The sequence below is a fragment of the Silurus aristotelis genome (genome assembly GCF_946808225.1).
Source record: "Silurus aristotelis genome assembly, chromosome: 10".
Taxonomy (NCBI): domain Eukaryota; kingdom Metazoa; phylum Chordata; class Actinopteri; order Siluriformes; family Siluridae; genus Silurus; species Silurus aristotelis.
Genome location: NC_139583.1, coordinates 12,472,347 through 12,490,392, shown reverse-complemented (window position 1 = coordinate 12,490,392; position 18,046 = coordinate 12,472,347). Strand labels below are relative to the sequence as shown.

The 18,046-nt window shown below is 37.5% G+C and overlaps 1 protein-coding gene across 1 annotated transcript in view; it reads left to right on the top strand.

Annotated features, from left to right (window-relative positions):
* zfpm1 (zinc finger protein, FOG family member 1) overlaps window positions 1-18,046 on the top strand; it is a 71,653-nt gene that overhangs the window by 34,215 nt on the left and 19,392 nt on the right. Inside the window, exon 3 of the mRNA XM_083552028.1 lies at window positions 3,317-3,475. Within this exon, the coding sequence (XP_083408154.1) occupies window positions 3,317-3,475 (159 nt within the window). The remainder of the gene's footprint in view (window positions 1-3,316; window positions 3,476-18,046) is intronic.

Genomic DNA, 18,046 nt, shown 5'->3' with positions numbered 1-18,046 from the left:
AGCCTCATTAAACCTGCCTGTGGTATGTATGTATGTCTGACTGGGATCGATTAGAGATCGTAACCAGCAGAGGCTGTTTTAATGGGAGGTTTTGTAGTAGTGCTGCTAGTTAGAATTTGGCAGTATGGATTGCTATACTTTTAATCTTTGTTGAAAAGGTGCTGGTGTGATAGCATATCTAGGATCCGTTTGTTTTTGTTATGCATCGTTTGTAAAAGGAATTTACAGTGACAGTACAATGTATGAAGATGCAATATGTTATACATTACAATACATTATATGTAGAATTGAATGTCTTTGATATTTGTAATATAGGAATTTGTGATTTCTGCAATTGTTTCTGTTTTATTTCCTGCACAGCTAACATTCAGAATAATAAGAGCAAGCACCAGATAGCCTTTGTATCCTGCCTGCCCTTGTTCACTTCCCATTCTGTTCTGTTAATTCAGACAATGCATTTGTAGATAAAATGCTGTTTCTGTTTTTAAACTGGAAAATTCCTGTTTTTGTGCAATTTTGTGTCACAGTGATAAGAGCTTGTTTGTTGGCTGTTTCTGATAAATGCATGGAAACTTTGTCAGGTGCTAATCAGCATTAGATTAGAGATTATTCTCATGTGTAAGCATGTGTCTGTACTTTTTTTCTGGGGGAAAAAAAAAAATCATCCTTTTTTTTTTTTTTTTTAAAGGAATGTATGAATAATGCACTCAGCCCAAGAGATCTTTTCATTTGTACTTGATGATTGTGACAGAAGGGCATTTCTAAATTCAAATTAAACTTTTACATATCTGGATCATCTGTGTAAACATGTGCTCTGTAGCTCCTTAAGGCAAAAAAAAAAAAAAGGCCACGTCACAATATTCTGCATCTCTCTATCTCTCTCTATCTCTTGCTTTTTGAGCTTGTCTGTTGCCTGGTGCTGCTATTATCAGGCTCCTGTAAATCAGCCGTGTTTGACGAACCTGCTCTTTCAACCTGCGATCAATACCAGGTCTTTATCAGGCCAGCACCGGCTAATAAAGGCCAGTTCTCTTATCCACCATCTGGGATAGAAAGACACAGGCGATAACCACTTGATAACCGCCTCAGAAAAACATTCAACCTGTCACAGGATACATAATGTTGCTCAGCCACCCACCAGCCACCTGTACACCATCCATTAATGGCATATTTATGATAATGATAGTGTAGTACATAGGATAGTGGTACTCAGGGAAGGGATAGGGACTGTGCTAAATTTCTGGTTTGGTTCCATTGCTGCATAAATCAGAGATGATAACGATAATGCAGATTTGTCCAGTTTGTCCACATCACTTCAGAGGTGGGGGAAGTTACTTTAGCTTTAGAGGTTAACATCTAGAGGTCAACGTGAGGTAAAAAGCATTCCTTCATTTTTCTTTTTAGGATTTTCTTGCAAATAATTCACGTATATTTTTGCACTTTTCTTTTCAAATTCATGAAACTGATTCATATAAAGCACTTCTGAAGCATGGACAAGAACTTCTTTGAAACAATTATTTCAAACTCACTCGTATGTCTAAGGGTAGCTGGCGAGATCTAGCAATAAAAAGCACAAATGCATGTGTTGCACTTTAAAAATAAAAGTTGTAGAATTAGACAAGGCTGTTTTTATTTCACCAGTGAAGTAATACACATGACAACAGATTCATCCATCTGAAGACGTAGCCCCATCTCTGAACGGATATGTTATAATATAGTTTAAGAGATTAAAAATATATTTGACGAATCCAAAAAGTATTGTACAAAAACGAGTTATTCACCTAAACATTGACTGATAGCAGACAGCAGTTGCTCTTAGACATATGGGATAATAAAGTATTGAGTAAACAGTTCTAAGTTAATGTCAGTTCTTGTTCAGTGCGTGAAGATTAGGTTTGCCCTAAGACTTAATTCAAGCATAACACAGTATATGATTGCTGCATAAGGGGTCTCTCTCTTTCACTCACACACACACACACACACACACACACACACACACACACACACACACACACACACACACACACACACACACACACACACACACACACCATACACAAATAATACATGCTTGACCCATACATGCTTCTCTAAGAAGTGTATAACCCTGTCTTTTTGTACTGTGTCTATCTTAATTGTTACAACTAAAAAAGAGCAGATTTATGAGAAATGAGTGAGGATTGATGCTGGGGAGTTGAACTGAAGCAAGCTTGGTGACTTTGCCCTCCAGGTGTGACAGAGGAAGTTGCTCTTATCAGATGTATGTATGTGGTTTGGTTGTGTGTATGTGTGTTGGAAAGAGCAGAATGGGTTTGAGGAGCAGGGCTGGTGCCAGCGAAGGCCTCCCTTTTCCCGATACCTGCCGTCTCAGCTTTGATGATATGGGAGATAATATTGATAATATTAAATGCAATAACTGTGGCTCCAGCTCCACTATCCCAGCTGAGCACTGCAGGATAAAAATCAATGTGCCATTCAACGTGATTTATAGCTGAAAATAATGCCACTGTTTAGTTTGGGAGGGGGTCAAGTCATCGAGCGTGTATTTGTACATGTATATGTGTGTATGAATGTGGGCTAGGTAAGCATGGTTTCTGGGTGAATGTGTAAGTGTGTGTGTGTGTGTGTGTGTGTGTGTGTGTGTATGTGTGTGTTGGAGAGAGATTTATTTGACAATGCAGATCTAATCTCTCTACTATTGCATTAATAATAGCAGTCACGCAGGTTGACGTTTATGGCTGGTATCGATCTGCTGCTATCGCTGCTTTATCTCTGTGGGAATGCGAGGGGTAAACGCAGCCTTTGTGCATGTGGATAAGCTCATTTCAGGGTGGGGTGATTAGGTTGGAGGCTTGCCGAAGAAAAGGGGATAGCGTTTAGAAAAAGAGAAAAACAGCCCTCTGCCAGTGCTCAGGAAGTATTATTAGTCTCACAGTTGGTACAGTGATGCACTTCAGTGTGTGTGGGGGATAAACACAAAGGGAGAAACAGAGAATCCTATCAGAAAAGTGATCATTTTGATCAGAGGAATTCACTAATCACCTCCATCAATGACTTAGAGATGGGCACTGATGACAAGGATTTCCCTCAATAAAAGGGAGACACACATTACCTTTCTTCACTCTGTGAATCAAAAGAAACCGAGTGTGTGGGCAGGCATTGGGTTACTGGTGTACTTATTTAAACGGACTTTGATCATCAGACAGGAACAGCCACACTCTTCAAAAGCACCTCTGTGCAGTTGAACAAATTAGAATAAATCGGCCATTAGTAGAAAGCTATTTAGAAATTGTTGTAAATTCTTTGTTCCCGACAGAGCCCAGAACTCACGAGTCTTCAGACACACCAGACGTTGATGAGGAAGATGAAAAAGGCTGGAAAGCCAGTGATGAGGAAGAGCAGCAGATGGAAGAGGAGAAGGAGGAGGAGGAGGAAGAGAAGGAGGAGGAAGTGGAGCCAAACTGGAATGGCCCAGGTCAGTGTCGCCACTTGTTTACTTAGACCTGTCTGCCTTTTACTGCCTGATGAATGGGTCACAGTCTACAGTCTGTAATGCACAACAGTCACTCTCCCAAATGCCCTGATGTCATAGGTGGGGAGTTATAAGTTGTAACTCCTTTTCAGTATGTTTTTTATTTGAACAGTGATTTAACCCTCAAGTCCTGTCATACTCTGTCATATATATATATATATATATATATATATATATATATATATATATATACACATATTTGTAGCACAGTCCACTCAGTCTTTGTTGCCCAACATGCCTTATATATGCCACTCACCACAGCATAGACTGGCCAGTACTCAAACTACTGCAGATTATTCTGGCCAAGTCATCCTATTTGCCCGAGGCTTTTTATTGCCTATTATTACCTGGCTACTAAAATAGAATAAATCAGAACCACATGAAAATAGCAGCATTTCTTTTTTTTTCTTTTCATCGCACCCCTTACCCTAGCCCCCCATTGCAATTCCCACAGTTTGAATACCTCTGCCCTGGGCTAATACATGTTCATGGATTAAAGATCTCCATCACCACGATGGACTTCTTCCATATCAGTCGTATAGTGGCTCTATTTGAGCTTTTCACATAATTCATGGAAGATTTTGGCTGCTGCATTTTAAAACCCTGATTTCTTTAGTTTGGTTTTCAGTGCACTTTGGAAAAAAGTGGAGAGGCCCACTCACAGGGCCAGATAACGTTTATATGTTTTCAATGTTTGCTAGGTGCTTTAAAAATGAATTTTTACATGACAATATAGCAGTGTCTATTTTAATGTTTCTCCCAGTCTCTTCTGGAAAGCTTCTACATGTTAATACACAGAAGTGACATTTTAATAAATAAATTGTTGTTTAATGATGTGTTACTGTGTTTAATGTGTAACCTTGCTATAGAAAATCATTTGGATATTTATTATGTGCACCTGCATTGTAGCTTCTTATACTGCCATTGTGCTGCTATCTTTCATATATTTATATATACTGTAGACTTTTTTCCTTCATATCCATGCCTATAGATATCCTGAAATTCTCAAATATAATCAGTACTGGGCCAGTCATCAATTAGAACGCACTGTCATAGTGCTACTGTTTAAGGTATCAAATTGAAAATATTATTTATTTTGTTTTATTTTAAGCATTTTGCATAGTATGTCTATCTGGGTATAATGATTTTGAATATATATGAGGCATACTAGATATATATATATATATATATATATATATATATATATATATATATATATATATATATATATATATATATATATATTCTTTTTGTTCCATATATTTACACTACCAATTTATTTTTTTTAAAGTGTGCATGAACTTGTGTAAGGCCCTAATGATTTTAAAATCATAATTTCTTTGTTCTTGATCAGTGGTGATAATTGAGCCTTCTAAAATTTTTGGTTATTAATAGTTTTTGTTTTTCTTTCAAATGGGAAATTGTACTTGTAATTCTTTTTGTTATGGATGATTTGATTATTATGGAGTTACAGTAATTTGAAAATTTTTTCATTGCTGAGTGGTTGCTACTTGATGGCCATGATGGTGATTAGAGTGTGATAGGTTTCTTCTTCTTCACAAACTAACTTCAGAGAGAGAAAGAGAAAGAGAGAGAGAGAGAGAGAGAGAGAGAGAGAGAGAGAGAGAGAGAGAGAGAGAGGTTAGAGTGTGGAAGAGGGAGAGGAGGGGAGAAGGAGAGAGATAGCCCCTCTATCAGTACTAGAGCAGACGCTGCCTTTATCAGGAGTACGATTGGCAAAAGGGAAACTTTGACCGGTCTGAATTTTTTTCTTATCGTCACAACCCCCCCACAACACCAGTCCCTCCATCACTACAAACACCCCCCCCCCCACCCCCCACACAAGCACTCCTTCCTTCTTGTCTTTTTCCTGCTTCCTTGAATGTCAGGAGTGGAGTGGCAGCAGGAGTCATGCCCACTCATATGTTGGTTTGTTCTCTTTCATGCTTTTTCTTATAAACCAGAGAGAGCGAAACAGATAGAAATGTGGAATTTTATCATTATTTTAGCACCAGTAGATGTGGGATGGTTTCGAGTGATATATAATAAAAAATAAATTACCCGGCCCTGTGCCTTGATGTTACTTCCTGTTTGATTACTGCTTTAAATTGATCTCAAAAGCCAAGGAGCTGGACCAGTGTTGTCTGCATTATACTATTATTTCCTGCCAAACTCTTCTTTTTTTTTTAAATAGAATTACAAGTTCACAAGTTATTTGTTTCTGTTTCAATTTTATAATGACCTCTGTGGCCCATCAGTTATAATATCAAATTATTCATTCCGTCAGTCAAATTTAGTAATTTTTAGTAATTGTCCTGGTCAGAGTAGTGTTGGGATCCTGTCCCTGTGTATGAAGCAGCTGGGAATGTATTGACCTTACCTATTACTTTAGCTTTATCTCACTGAATTTATTTCTGTGAATTCACAAGCCTTTGTCCTGTAAACCAACAAAAAAGAAACAGACATCAGGACTGTGGTCTCTTTGATTGGGGAAAAAAAAATGTGTTTGGCACAAATGTGGGGGGAAAAATTATGCTACTGATTGGTGCAACATCAGTTGGTCTTCAGGCTATAAAAATAAGTCTGGGAGTAAGAGAAATCGAAAGGGAAAGCAATATTACAATGTGGATTGTGCTGTTTTGTGTTTTTATGTAAAGAAAAAAAAGAATGTTTTTACATTTTTCTGTAGCAATAAACAGGTCACATAGTAATACAAGAGCTGGATAAGATGTACTATGTGACATCATTTACTTTTCTTTGCACATATACGTTTTTTTCCTCCCTTTTTTGCTTTACTTCTTTCATGTCAGCAAGATTTTAAAGCTACAGCCTCTATATTGCCCTATAAGGGTTGTACTTGGCTATTACAGCCAGAGTAAGGCTCTGACTGTTGTCCTCTCTTACACCTGTCCACTTTCCCATGAGTGATGATCCTAGACATTGATGTGCAACATGTCTCTGGAGTTATGCTGTACACGTTTGAGTCCAGGTCGACTGTCAGTGAAGCTGATGAGACTGAGAGCTTCTTACTTTTACTTACTTTTACTATTAGAGAAATACTGACAGTGCTTAAAGAAATTCTTTGTCAGTCTGAGGTAGCAAGATATTCTGGCACTGAACAGCCCCAGGATGAAGTACTCCTGGAGATGGATTTCTGGGAACTATGTGTGGAAAAAACACACAGCCACAAATGCAACATGTTTGAAAACACACTGCTATCTTCTTCTTTCGGCTTCTCCCATTAGGGGTCACAGCGGATCATCCGTCTCCATACCCCCCCAGTCCTCTACATCTGCCTGTTTCAAACCAACTACCTGCATGTCTTCCCTCACCACGTCCATAAACCTCCTCCTTTTTCTTCCTCTTTTCCTCCTTCCTGGTAGCTCCGTCCTCAGCATTCTTCTACTGATATACCCCATGTCCCTCCTCTGCACATGTCCAAACCATCTCAATCTCGCCTCCCTCACCTTGTCTCCAAAATGTATGTATATATTATAACCATTACATTGGTTGATGCTAGTGGACAAGCAATGTGCTAATACGTACCCTCCGAATTCTTCTAAAATACAAAAATGTAAATAGAGGTTATTATTCATGGAATCTTAAATTTAGGACAATGTTTATAGGTTTGATTTGAGTGAGGGTGCTTCTGTAATCCTCTTTTCTTATCCTAAGTCACGATAAGGGGGGAAAAAAAACCAAGTTGTTATTCTGCAATAGTTATTGTCCTTGAATGCAATCCAAACTGCAGGTGTCATAGTTACTAAACAGATAAGATAGAATCTTACAGTTAGGATATTTCTATAATACAGCCTCAGTGGAATGACTGATCAGCATCTACTGTTTCTCTTTACAGTTTATGCACATTTATTTGTGATTTGATGTTTTTTTTTTATTTTTATTTTTTTTATAACAGTGTTAGCGAGGCGCAAACCCAGTGGTATTATCAATGATCCAGTTGTGAAAAAGGTGAAATTGTAATCAGCAGTGCTGCTGATGGTTTATGAGTTTGGTTAACTGCTGCTGTATCTTTGTATAATAATGTCATTTATAGGGTGGAGTCATATGAAATGGAATGATAGGTGGTGGCTAGGCTCAAGTGTCAGAATGAGTTGATAGGGTGGAGCGGCGTTTTTAATCTATAACGTGTCCTGCTGCATGATATGCAAAATAAATTATGAAGAAAATATTATCTTTGGAATGACCTTGCTGGCTGGAGGGTTTGATATTTTCCTCTGTGCTTAAAATTCTTGATATGCAAATGACCAGCAGAGTAATCCCTTCTAGCTGCCTGCTTGTCACTCTGCTTTCCTGCTCCTTTTCTCTCTGGCTCTATCTCTCTTTCTTTTCCTGAGTGTCTTCTTTTATTTTCTGTCTACCTTTGTCTCACTCTCTTTTTGTCTGTCTCTCAGTCTCTTGGTGTCTTAGTCCTTCTGTCTGTCTTTCTCTTGCTGTCTGTCTATCTCTCTCTCTCTCTCTCTCTCTCTCTCTCTCTCTCTCTCTCTCTCTCTCTCTCTCTCTCTCTCTCTCTTTTCCTCTTTTTTCTGTTTGTCTGCCTGTTTATCTCACAACACACACACACACACACACACACACACACACACACACACACACACACACACACACACATTCTTATCTGCCCACTTATTTAAATTACAGCATAAACCATGTTAATGGTAGCTCTAATGATTATTCATATTTACCCAGTGCTGGTGCTGATCATATTTAATTGTAGCTGATGGAGGGAAGCCGTGTATGCGTATTATCAATGCCATTTAAACGCAGATAAATTATTTGGCCCAGTTGGCATTAACGGGTGGTCTGGAGACGGCCTGATAGGTCCAGAGGTGCAGTCTAGGTTTTCCACTGTCAGCAAACATACCAGCAAATCTGCATAGGCTTCCTAAAGAGTCCTGAGATCTTGCAAATTGAAAACATATCAGGACCGTGCAGAGTGACGAGGAGGGAGGGAAGAGGAGAGTGGGAGCAAAAAGAGAAGTGGAAAAAGAGCAATCTGACGAATGGAAATTATTCAACCAAATTCTTTTGTCAGTTATTGCCTTATGTAATGACTCTCTTGTAATGTTTTTATTCTTCCATATTTTTGCAATAAAAGTATAAATATAATGTAGATGAGCTGGCTAATCATTTTCCGCTTAACAGAAAAGTGATTAGTGATTTATTTGTGATTAGTTTCTAATGCTAATGAGCAAATATTCTGGAAAAAAATCTCTTTCGGCAATTTGCTAATCATTCTGCTTTTCATTAAAACCATGAGTAGTAATCACATGCTGGCAAGTGTTTAATGAACATATTCGGATCATTCTCAGAGAGACAATAGGGAGAGTAGTGTGTAGCCTTTATCTTGCTCAGTCTAAAACACTCGACTGAGAAAGCAGAATGCACCCGAGTGTCATTTTAGTCTTCATCCTGTCTCTATTGTTTCTTAGCAGAAACGCTGTGCCTCAGATCTCTACCCTTTACTGTGTGGATACAATGTCCAATCCCGCTCCACATTTCAAAGCCAAATCACACACCTCCTACATCAGCTTATTTCAGCCTGCCATCATTTTCTGTACAAGGACATGAGTGGCAAAGATCTTTTTCTTCTGTTTGCATCTGTTTAAGTCTCTTCTGGAGCTGCAGGTTTTGCACTCCTATTATTCATTGAAGGAACAGAACAATAGCAGTCTTTAAACTGTGTCTTTTAATAATACATTAGGGCTGTAGCTATCGATTATTTTATTAAGTGAGTATTTTACCAATTATTCCCTTGATTAATCTAATAATTGGATAAGAAGTACTTTTTAATTAAACAGCATCATTTATTTTAGCTTAGAAAATAAGACAGGTCTCTTAAAATGAACAAGTAATTTGTTTCCTTTTAAGAAAAATGTAAATATTAATGGCTGAAATTGCATACAAGGATATCTGTGAAAACTAAACCCATTTATTTCATTTAATTGCCATATTACAGCTAAATGCAAATACAAATATATAAAAAATGAAAATATAAAAATAAAATGATTACACTTAAAAAAAAATAAATAAAATGTCTTTGTTTTAAACTTTGGAAACCTCTGTCGTTTTCTATGGCCTGAATTTATGGAATCCCATTTCTGGCACACTCGTTTGCCTAAATTAATTTTTTTCTCACTATTCTGACTTTTTTTCTTGTGACTTTATTTCTCGGATACATCCAACATTTCTGGTGCATCAACCGGTAACCATGTTGTCGACCTAAAGTTTGAAGCTGTTGGTTTATGAACGAAGCTCCTCTGCTTCATCAGTCTTGTTCCGTCTCCTCCTCCTCTGATTGTTAGACAGAGTTCTCTCCAGGAATCAGAGGCTCAGTTTGATACCTATTGATTGTAGCCTTTTTTATTTTCAATGTGTAAAACTTTTCCGATTGGCAAAAACGATAACGTAGTCAGAATTGCGAGGGAAAAGTGTAAATTAGGCAAACCTTTTTTCATGTGGTGGAAACTGAATCTTCTCTTCGCCGCTCACTGTTTTCTCCCCGTTCCTAAATTTTTTCATTCTGCAGCATGTGTTTACCTGTCCAGAGCGCTCCAGATTTGGTGGGTGGTGCATCAGTAATAATGGTCCGTGGTGAAACAAAATGCTTTGTGTGTAGTTAAATGGACTAAACTAAAATAATTTGCCTTGATGATTTTTTGTATTCGAGTTACTCAAGAAATCATTCCAGCCCTATAAGACAATTATTTTTAGCTTTTTGTCCCCAATTGACTTTATTATATTATATGGGAGGCTTATTCACTCTGGATTGGTGAAAAGTCCCCTGCACAATTTAAATAGCTTTGGATTTGAAAACAATTTATTTGTGCCAATTCTATAGCAGTATTTTACATTACATTTAAAATACAATTAAAAGTGTCGGTTTTTCAATCAGAGCTAATATTTTGTCATGTTGAAAGAGAGGGATAGAACCATATAAACACTATTGTTTGTGAGAAGCCATGTTGTATTTCAGAGATCGTTTAATGTAAGTGCGGGGGGAGGAGAAAAAAAGTGCATATACGTTTTTTCAGTATTTTGCTGTTTCTTAATGGTTATGTGGGTGGGAATGTGTCTTGGTTGTAGAAGCTTGTTATTAAAATGTCAGAACCAGTGTTCCATGGAGGCCTGTGGGAAGTTTTATGGTTTTCAGTTAGTTGTCAGGTTTATCATCTTCTTCTCTTCAATCTGTCTTTATTTCTTCCTGAGAGGTGGCTGTGGTTGTGCGGTGGTATGAGGGGCTCAGACGAAACTGTTATCTGGGCTTGAACAGAGGCGGCTCAACGTCAGACCGTTAACCCCCGTCCCTTCCCCCCCGCTCCTTCTGCGAACACACACACTCGCACAACACCACACCGTACCACACACACACACACACACACACACACACACACACACACACACACACACACACACACACACACACACACACACACATCGTCCCTACCCCAGAACCTGGCATCACTGCTGTCTCACCCCACAGTTCAGGTCATTCTGTAGTCCCACCCCCTTTGTTTTATCTGGGTTAAAATAAAACACTTATCCACCCATTTACCTCAAATTGTTATTTTTAAAACATTATTAAGTCTAGAGATTATACTATAATGTGTTAGGTTATTAATAAGTGTTTCTTTAAGTGATCTGGAAATTGATGTGCGAGAGTTTTGCATGACAGAAATGAGCATTCTTTTATGAAACTGAACATGACTTCTAAGAAACTTCTGTGTGGAATTTTTTTAATGTTTTGTAATTGCAATTTGAAATGAAATGCACTTTTGAAACTTAATTGTCCAGTCCAGAAATAAGGAAAAAAAATACTTTGTAAGAAAATAATACACCGATACCTTTATATATTTGGATAATTTGTATTTTTACTTCATGTAATAGTCATGATTTTTTTTTTAAAGATTAATAGCAATTATTTATTAATCATTACATATGTGTGATGAATACTTCTTTATTCCTAGGTAGAGCAGCTTCAGACTGTGACTGTACACTAGTACTATAAAACATTCTGAGCTGTTAAAACTTTAACTATTTATTGATCAAGAAGTCCTAATAATAAAAATGCATTATCATGTTCTCACTCAGTCTAAACAGGTGACGTATTCCAACACTAAAAAGCCCCAAGTTGTTAAAACACCTAGGAGAAGTTGCGATCACATAGCCGCGTGATAGATAGAAAATTGTGTAGAAGGAGGTTCAACCAAAAAAAGCATGTTTATTGTTTTAAACTGTAAAGCAAGACCTGCTTTCATGGGTGTTAAAAGTGTGTGAGTGTGTACTGTATGTGGTGTGTCAAATATCAAGAGATCGTTACTTTGGAACATTGAGAATAGTTTTGAGTGTTCATGTATGTATGTATGTATATGTATATACATACATACATACATACATACATAATATATATATTTTAAATGTATTAATTTTTTTTTAACTACAGCTTTCATTTTCCTGGAAGTTATAAGACTATACAATTACAATGAGAATATCTGCAAAGCAATTTTTTGTATCTACATTTATTTTTTATGATGCAGGTACATAAAATTATTTTGATTTTAGGCAAACTTTAAGGGTTCATTCATTATCTCGGGGTGAACAAAGAGCATTTAAAACCCTTTATTTATCCAATGAACCTTGAAGGATTTTTATAGGAATCCTCGCTGGTAGTAAATATGTTTGTAATTTTTTATTTAAGTATAACTCTCAAGATATGGGTGCGATTAAGGCTGATATTTTTTTCCCTTTCATTTTTGCAGTGATGAACTGTTCAAATTAAATCATTACTGACTTTCTTGCCGTCTGTTCCACACACACCTGCATTGCAGTATAAGCGCGGTTGGTTGTGGGATAAAAGTGGTTGAAAGTAAAGTGTAACGACAATTTAATATATGTCACAGGAAACGTCTTCAGAGGTTGATGTGAGTTGATTTTGTGGAGAAGCTTGCTTTGTGAGTACGGTCGTACAGAAGTACAGTATATACAGTGAAGAAAATAAGTATTTGAACACCCTGCTATTTTGCAAGTTCTCCCACTTAGAAATCATGGAGGGGTCTGAAATTGTCATGGTAGGTGCATGTCCACTGTGAGAGACATAATATAAAAAAAAAAAAAATCCAGAAATCACAATGTATGATTTTTTTAACTATTTATTTGTATGATACAGCTGCAAATAAGTATTTGAACACCTGAGAAAGTCAATGTTAATATTTGGTACAGGAGCCTTTGTTTGCAATTACAAAGGTCAAACGTTTCCTGTAGTTGTCACCAGGTTTGCACACACTGCAGGAGGGATTTTGGCCACTCCTCCACACAGATCTTCTCTAGATCAGTCAGGTTTCTGGCCTGTTGCTGAGTTTGAGCTCCCTCCAAAGATTTTTTTATTGGGTTTAGGTCTGGAGACTGACTAGGCCATGCCAGAACCTTGATATGCTTCTTACAGAGCCACTCCTTGGTTATCCTGGCTGTGTGCTTTGGGTCATTGTCATGTTGGAAGACCCAGCCTCGACCCATCTTCAATGCTCTAACTGAGGGAAGGAGGTTGTTCCCCAAAATCTCGCAGAACATGGACCCGGTCATCCTCTCCTTAATACAGTGCAGTCGCCCTGTCCCATGTGCAGAAAAACACCCCCAAAGCATGATGCTACCACCCCCATGCTTCACAGTAGGGATGGTGTTCTTGGGATGGTACTCATCATTCTTCTTCCTTCAAACACGTTTAGTGGAATTATGACCCAAAAGTTCTATTTTGGTCTCATCTGACCACATGACTTTCTCCCATGACTCCTCTGGATCATCCAAATGGTCATTGGCAAACTTAAGACGTGCCTGGACATGTGCTGGTTTAAGCAGGGGAACCTTCCGTGCCATGCATGATTTCAAACCATGACGTCTTAGTGTATTACCAACAGTAACCTTGGAAACGGTGGTCCCAGCTCTTTTCAAGTCATTGACCAGCTCCTCCCGTGTAGTTCTGCGCTGATTTCTCTCCTTCCTTAGGATCACTGAGCCCCCACGAAGTGAGATCTTGCATGGAGCCCCAGTCCGAGGGAGATTGACAGTCATGTTTAGCTTCTTCCATTTTCTAATGATTGCTCCAACAGTGGACCTTTTTTTTCACCAAGCTGCTTAGCAATTTCCCCGTAGCCCTTTCCAGCCTTGTGGAGGTGTACAATTTTGTTTTTAGTGTCTTTGGACAGCTCTTTGGTCTTGGTCATATTAGTAGTTGGATTCTTACTGATTGTATGAGGTGGACAGGTGTCTTTATGCAGCTAAAGACCTCAAACAGGTGCATCTAATTTAGGATAATAAATGTAGTGGAGGTGGACATTTTAAAGGCAGACTAACAGGTCTTTGAGGGTCAGAAATCTAGCTGATAGACAGGTGTTCAAATACTTATTTGCAGCTGTATCATACAAATAAATAGTTTAAAAATCATATATTGTGATTTCTCTATTTTTTTTTTTTTTAGATTATGTCTCTCACAGTGGACATGCACCTACGATGACAATTTCAGACCCCTCCATGATTTCTAAGTGGGAGAACTTGCAAAATAGCAGGGTGTTCAAATACTTATTTTCCTCAGTGTACATCGCTCACGCAATGATTGAAAGTTAGGAAACATGCCCTTATCCCTTTACTCTTATCCACAGCTCCTGTTCTGTGTGTTACACTGGTGTCGAGCTGATGATTGAGAGGTGTGGTGTGTAATCTATTGCGGCGTTTATCACACCGCCTGCACCATGTGACCTGGATACTGCCACTTCGATCGCCATCCTATCAGATGCCTGAGCCTTTCTGCCACTTCCTGTCCTTTCTTGCTCCATGTTTCAGTTTGGCTTTGCTTCTTCTTCTTCCAGCCTTCTATCTTTGCTTCACCAACTTCCCATTCTTGCTCTCTGTGTGTGTGTGTGTGTGTGTGTGTGTGTGTGTGTGTGTGTGTGTGTGTGTGTGTACACACTCAGCAGACCCAGCTATCTGTCATATTATGTATCTGCCAAACAGGAGAATGTGGACATGAGGAGTTGGAATAGATGTGTAGTTTATGTGCACCAAATAAGGCTTACAGTCAAGATTATGTCCAATTTTAAGATCACAAGCTCATGGAAAACTGAAAATGAAAAAAAAAAAAAAAAATCATGGACTTATTATATTTTTTCCACAACGTTGGTATGGAGAGAAGGACTGATATCTAAAATACTGTATACACACTTCTAAATATATACATATATTTTTTCCCTTTTGACACATGGAAAACAGCTGCACTCTTTCACGATGTTATAATTTTACTGTAGGCACCTGGTGGTTGTGTTTTTACAAGTTCTCATAATATAACGTAAATGATAGTGAATGTGGTAATTCCAGTTGACTGTTTATAGCAAATAGTCAAAGATCAACTTGAATGGGTGGGAAATGTGAGAAAAGTACTTCACCTATTAAAACAACTTTCACTGTACCAGTGCATCATGTTTATCGAGCCAAATTGAATAACAAGTAATTTGTGTTTAAAGTGTACAGTATATACAATATTACAATATATGGTTTTGATTCAGCTGTTCAGTTTGAAAGCTTTCTGCTTTCTTATTCTGCTTAAATTCACATTATATGGCACAAGACAATGCCTCCCAAACATTTACCACAATGCTGAATGCTCACAATTTTGTTGAATATATTTGTATGTTGTTTCATTTAGATTTCCCTTTACTCACACTGAGGCCAAAACCCGTTTCAATGATTGTTTCTCATCAATACCCGACTTCACTAATGCTGATGTGACTGAATGAGCAAATTAAATGGAAAGCCTTCCCAGAAAATTGGAGTAGAAAAGTTTTAGGGTAAATTTGAGTTACCAAATATAAAACTCTATATTAATACCATAACTTTTGAATAAGATACACATATGCATGTCAGGTGTTCACATATTTGGTCCGTATAGTGTAATTGTTTACCTTCATTAATGTTTTTTCCTGGTTAATAATCTAACATTGTCTTTAGTAACATGAGAAGACTGATCTTGTTTTCTTGAAAAAGAATGGGGATGAGACCGGCAAATGGAAAGCGTGGGAGTATACATATGAGTGTAGTGACTTTAAAATAGTTAAGCAAGCTTTTGAGGTCTTTCTTTCAAAGATTTCATTTAAAAAAGCAACAGTATTCTGACTAACTATACACTTTGAGTTTTGCATTCTGAACACAACAGTGTAACATGTATTGCTTTACAGCTCTGATACTAACCAATCAATGATTTTTGAACAACCAACACTCAGGAAGTAAACTCAGGATTATTAATGGTATAGTAATACATTGTAGGTACCGGTATATTATTGATATTTCCTCACATGCACGGTGCTTTTTTATCAGTGCCAATGACATAGTCAGTGCACACTGAAGCTGTAATACTTTAAAAGTACTCTATAAAAAAAAAGGGCAAGAAAAATTGAAAACGCTGTTTTGTTCCTATTGTTCCACGATGTCCCTCTTTGTCAGCCACTTCTGCAGATTACTCATCTAAAAAGCTTTTTTTTAATTAGTGACAGTGCTGTATCTGTATTCTTCTGTTAATTATAAAACCAAGAGCTACAGCGTAGTTTCTGCGTGATACTTTTCTCAGTTCTCACTTTTTTCTCTCGAAAATCTAAATTCACTTGACACTATCATTAAAACGACCTATTTAAAGCCAGAAGGAGTCTCTAAAGTAGACACGAAATAATTATTGAATTAATTATCAAAGTCACATACCGTACAATTAATTTTGTGCTTTTGCTGGAGTCCTCCCGCAGACCCCCACCCCTCGATTATGCACAGAGAATGTCAAGAAACATTTTCTAATTAATTTATGTGTGATAATCAGAAAGAGTTACTGGAAGGTCTCCACTTTCGATTTATGAGAGGGGAGCAGTGGTAGAGGACAGGGTGAGCAAATCTTAGTGTGCACACACACACACACACACACACACACACACACACACACACACACACACACACACACACACACACACACACACACACACACACATACAAACAGACACACAACACACACAAAACCAGCATGACTTGCACACATATGCAGGTTATGATTAAACCTAAATAAACACATTTTTATTTATGCATAAGCTCCACATTCATCTGAAATTTTTTTAACATTTTTCATGCTGCTGATGCAGTATGTCTGCATGATATGAGAAAACCATTAAGCTAAATGAATGACACAACTTAATGACCTGCGTAAAATAAGACAACGCGCATAACAATGAACAGAAGAAGCACAATCAGCCGTTATTCTTTTGATACGATGAGAGTAAATGGGTTTTGGCGTTATTATTTTCAGCTCCTCTATTTTTAGTCTGCGTGCATTCCATTCTGAAACAGAACTAGCCAGTGGCACAGTAGCATTGGACATTTTTGGTTAACATACACCACAAAAGGGACAGTTTTGTGCAGAAAAGATTGGTGATGTGAATGTTTTTAAATGACAGAATTTAATTGCATAATTTACATAATGCTGTAAAAGATTTTTCTAAACCATAAAAACCATTTCTAACCTAGCATAAAGTGAATGTATTTTTTTGTTTTCTTTTTAAAGTTGCCAAATAGTTTCTCAATATATGTAAATGGAGCAGAGAGGACTAGTGACAAAAATATGAAATGTCTACAGTAATATTGTGTTTGCTTAATCCTGTAATATACAGGTTGTCCGAAACCTAGTTTAGCCACTCAGCTATAATAGTATGTGACGTCTGAGAAAATGTAGTGTGTGAGACGTAAAAAAAAAAAATGTAATGTCTATGTAGTTTTACTCTCATTGGTTATAATTTAGCAGAAGAGCAGCTGGAACTTTTTTCATCCAGGTTAAGAGTTCATAAATACCTTTTTCAGTCTGACCGACAGTTTAACAATTACAGTAAAAACCAAAGAAAAACAGGTTTAATAACTAAAAAGCATAATTTATAAAAGTAATAATAACATTTAGCCATTTTTACTTCTGCATCTAAAGCCAAAGCAAACCTAACACATTTCATCTTCCAAGTGGTGAGCATAATGAGATTTTCTCATGAATTGTTTCCAAAAGGAAGTCACAGAGCTTAATAACATTCCTCAAAGGTCCAGAGCTGATCTAAATCAAAAAGCGAGCTAAGTTCTCTGTTGAGGTCTTCATATACAGTATATTGCGTTTGGTTGCCAAAATTCACCAAAACCTATGAAGCATATGTGACTCGTGTCGCCCCCTGATGGTAAAATACAGAACATGTCCATTATACTAGGGAAGATAATCTAGTGAGATGATGTGTTTGCTGGTTGCAGATTAAAAGGCTGTCCATCTTCTTGCCACTTCAGTTACTTTCTTTACTGTCTCTCTCTATTGCATTTTGAACCTACAGATTGCCGAATCCTTATTTGTTTCTTAAAGTCATCTCATCGTTGCACCATTGCTGCTTTTCATTTGTGTCTCGAGTTTATCATTCTTCCCGCTCACATATTGGCTTTTCTGCATGTTTG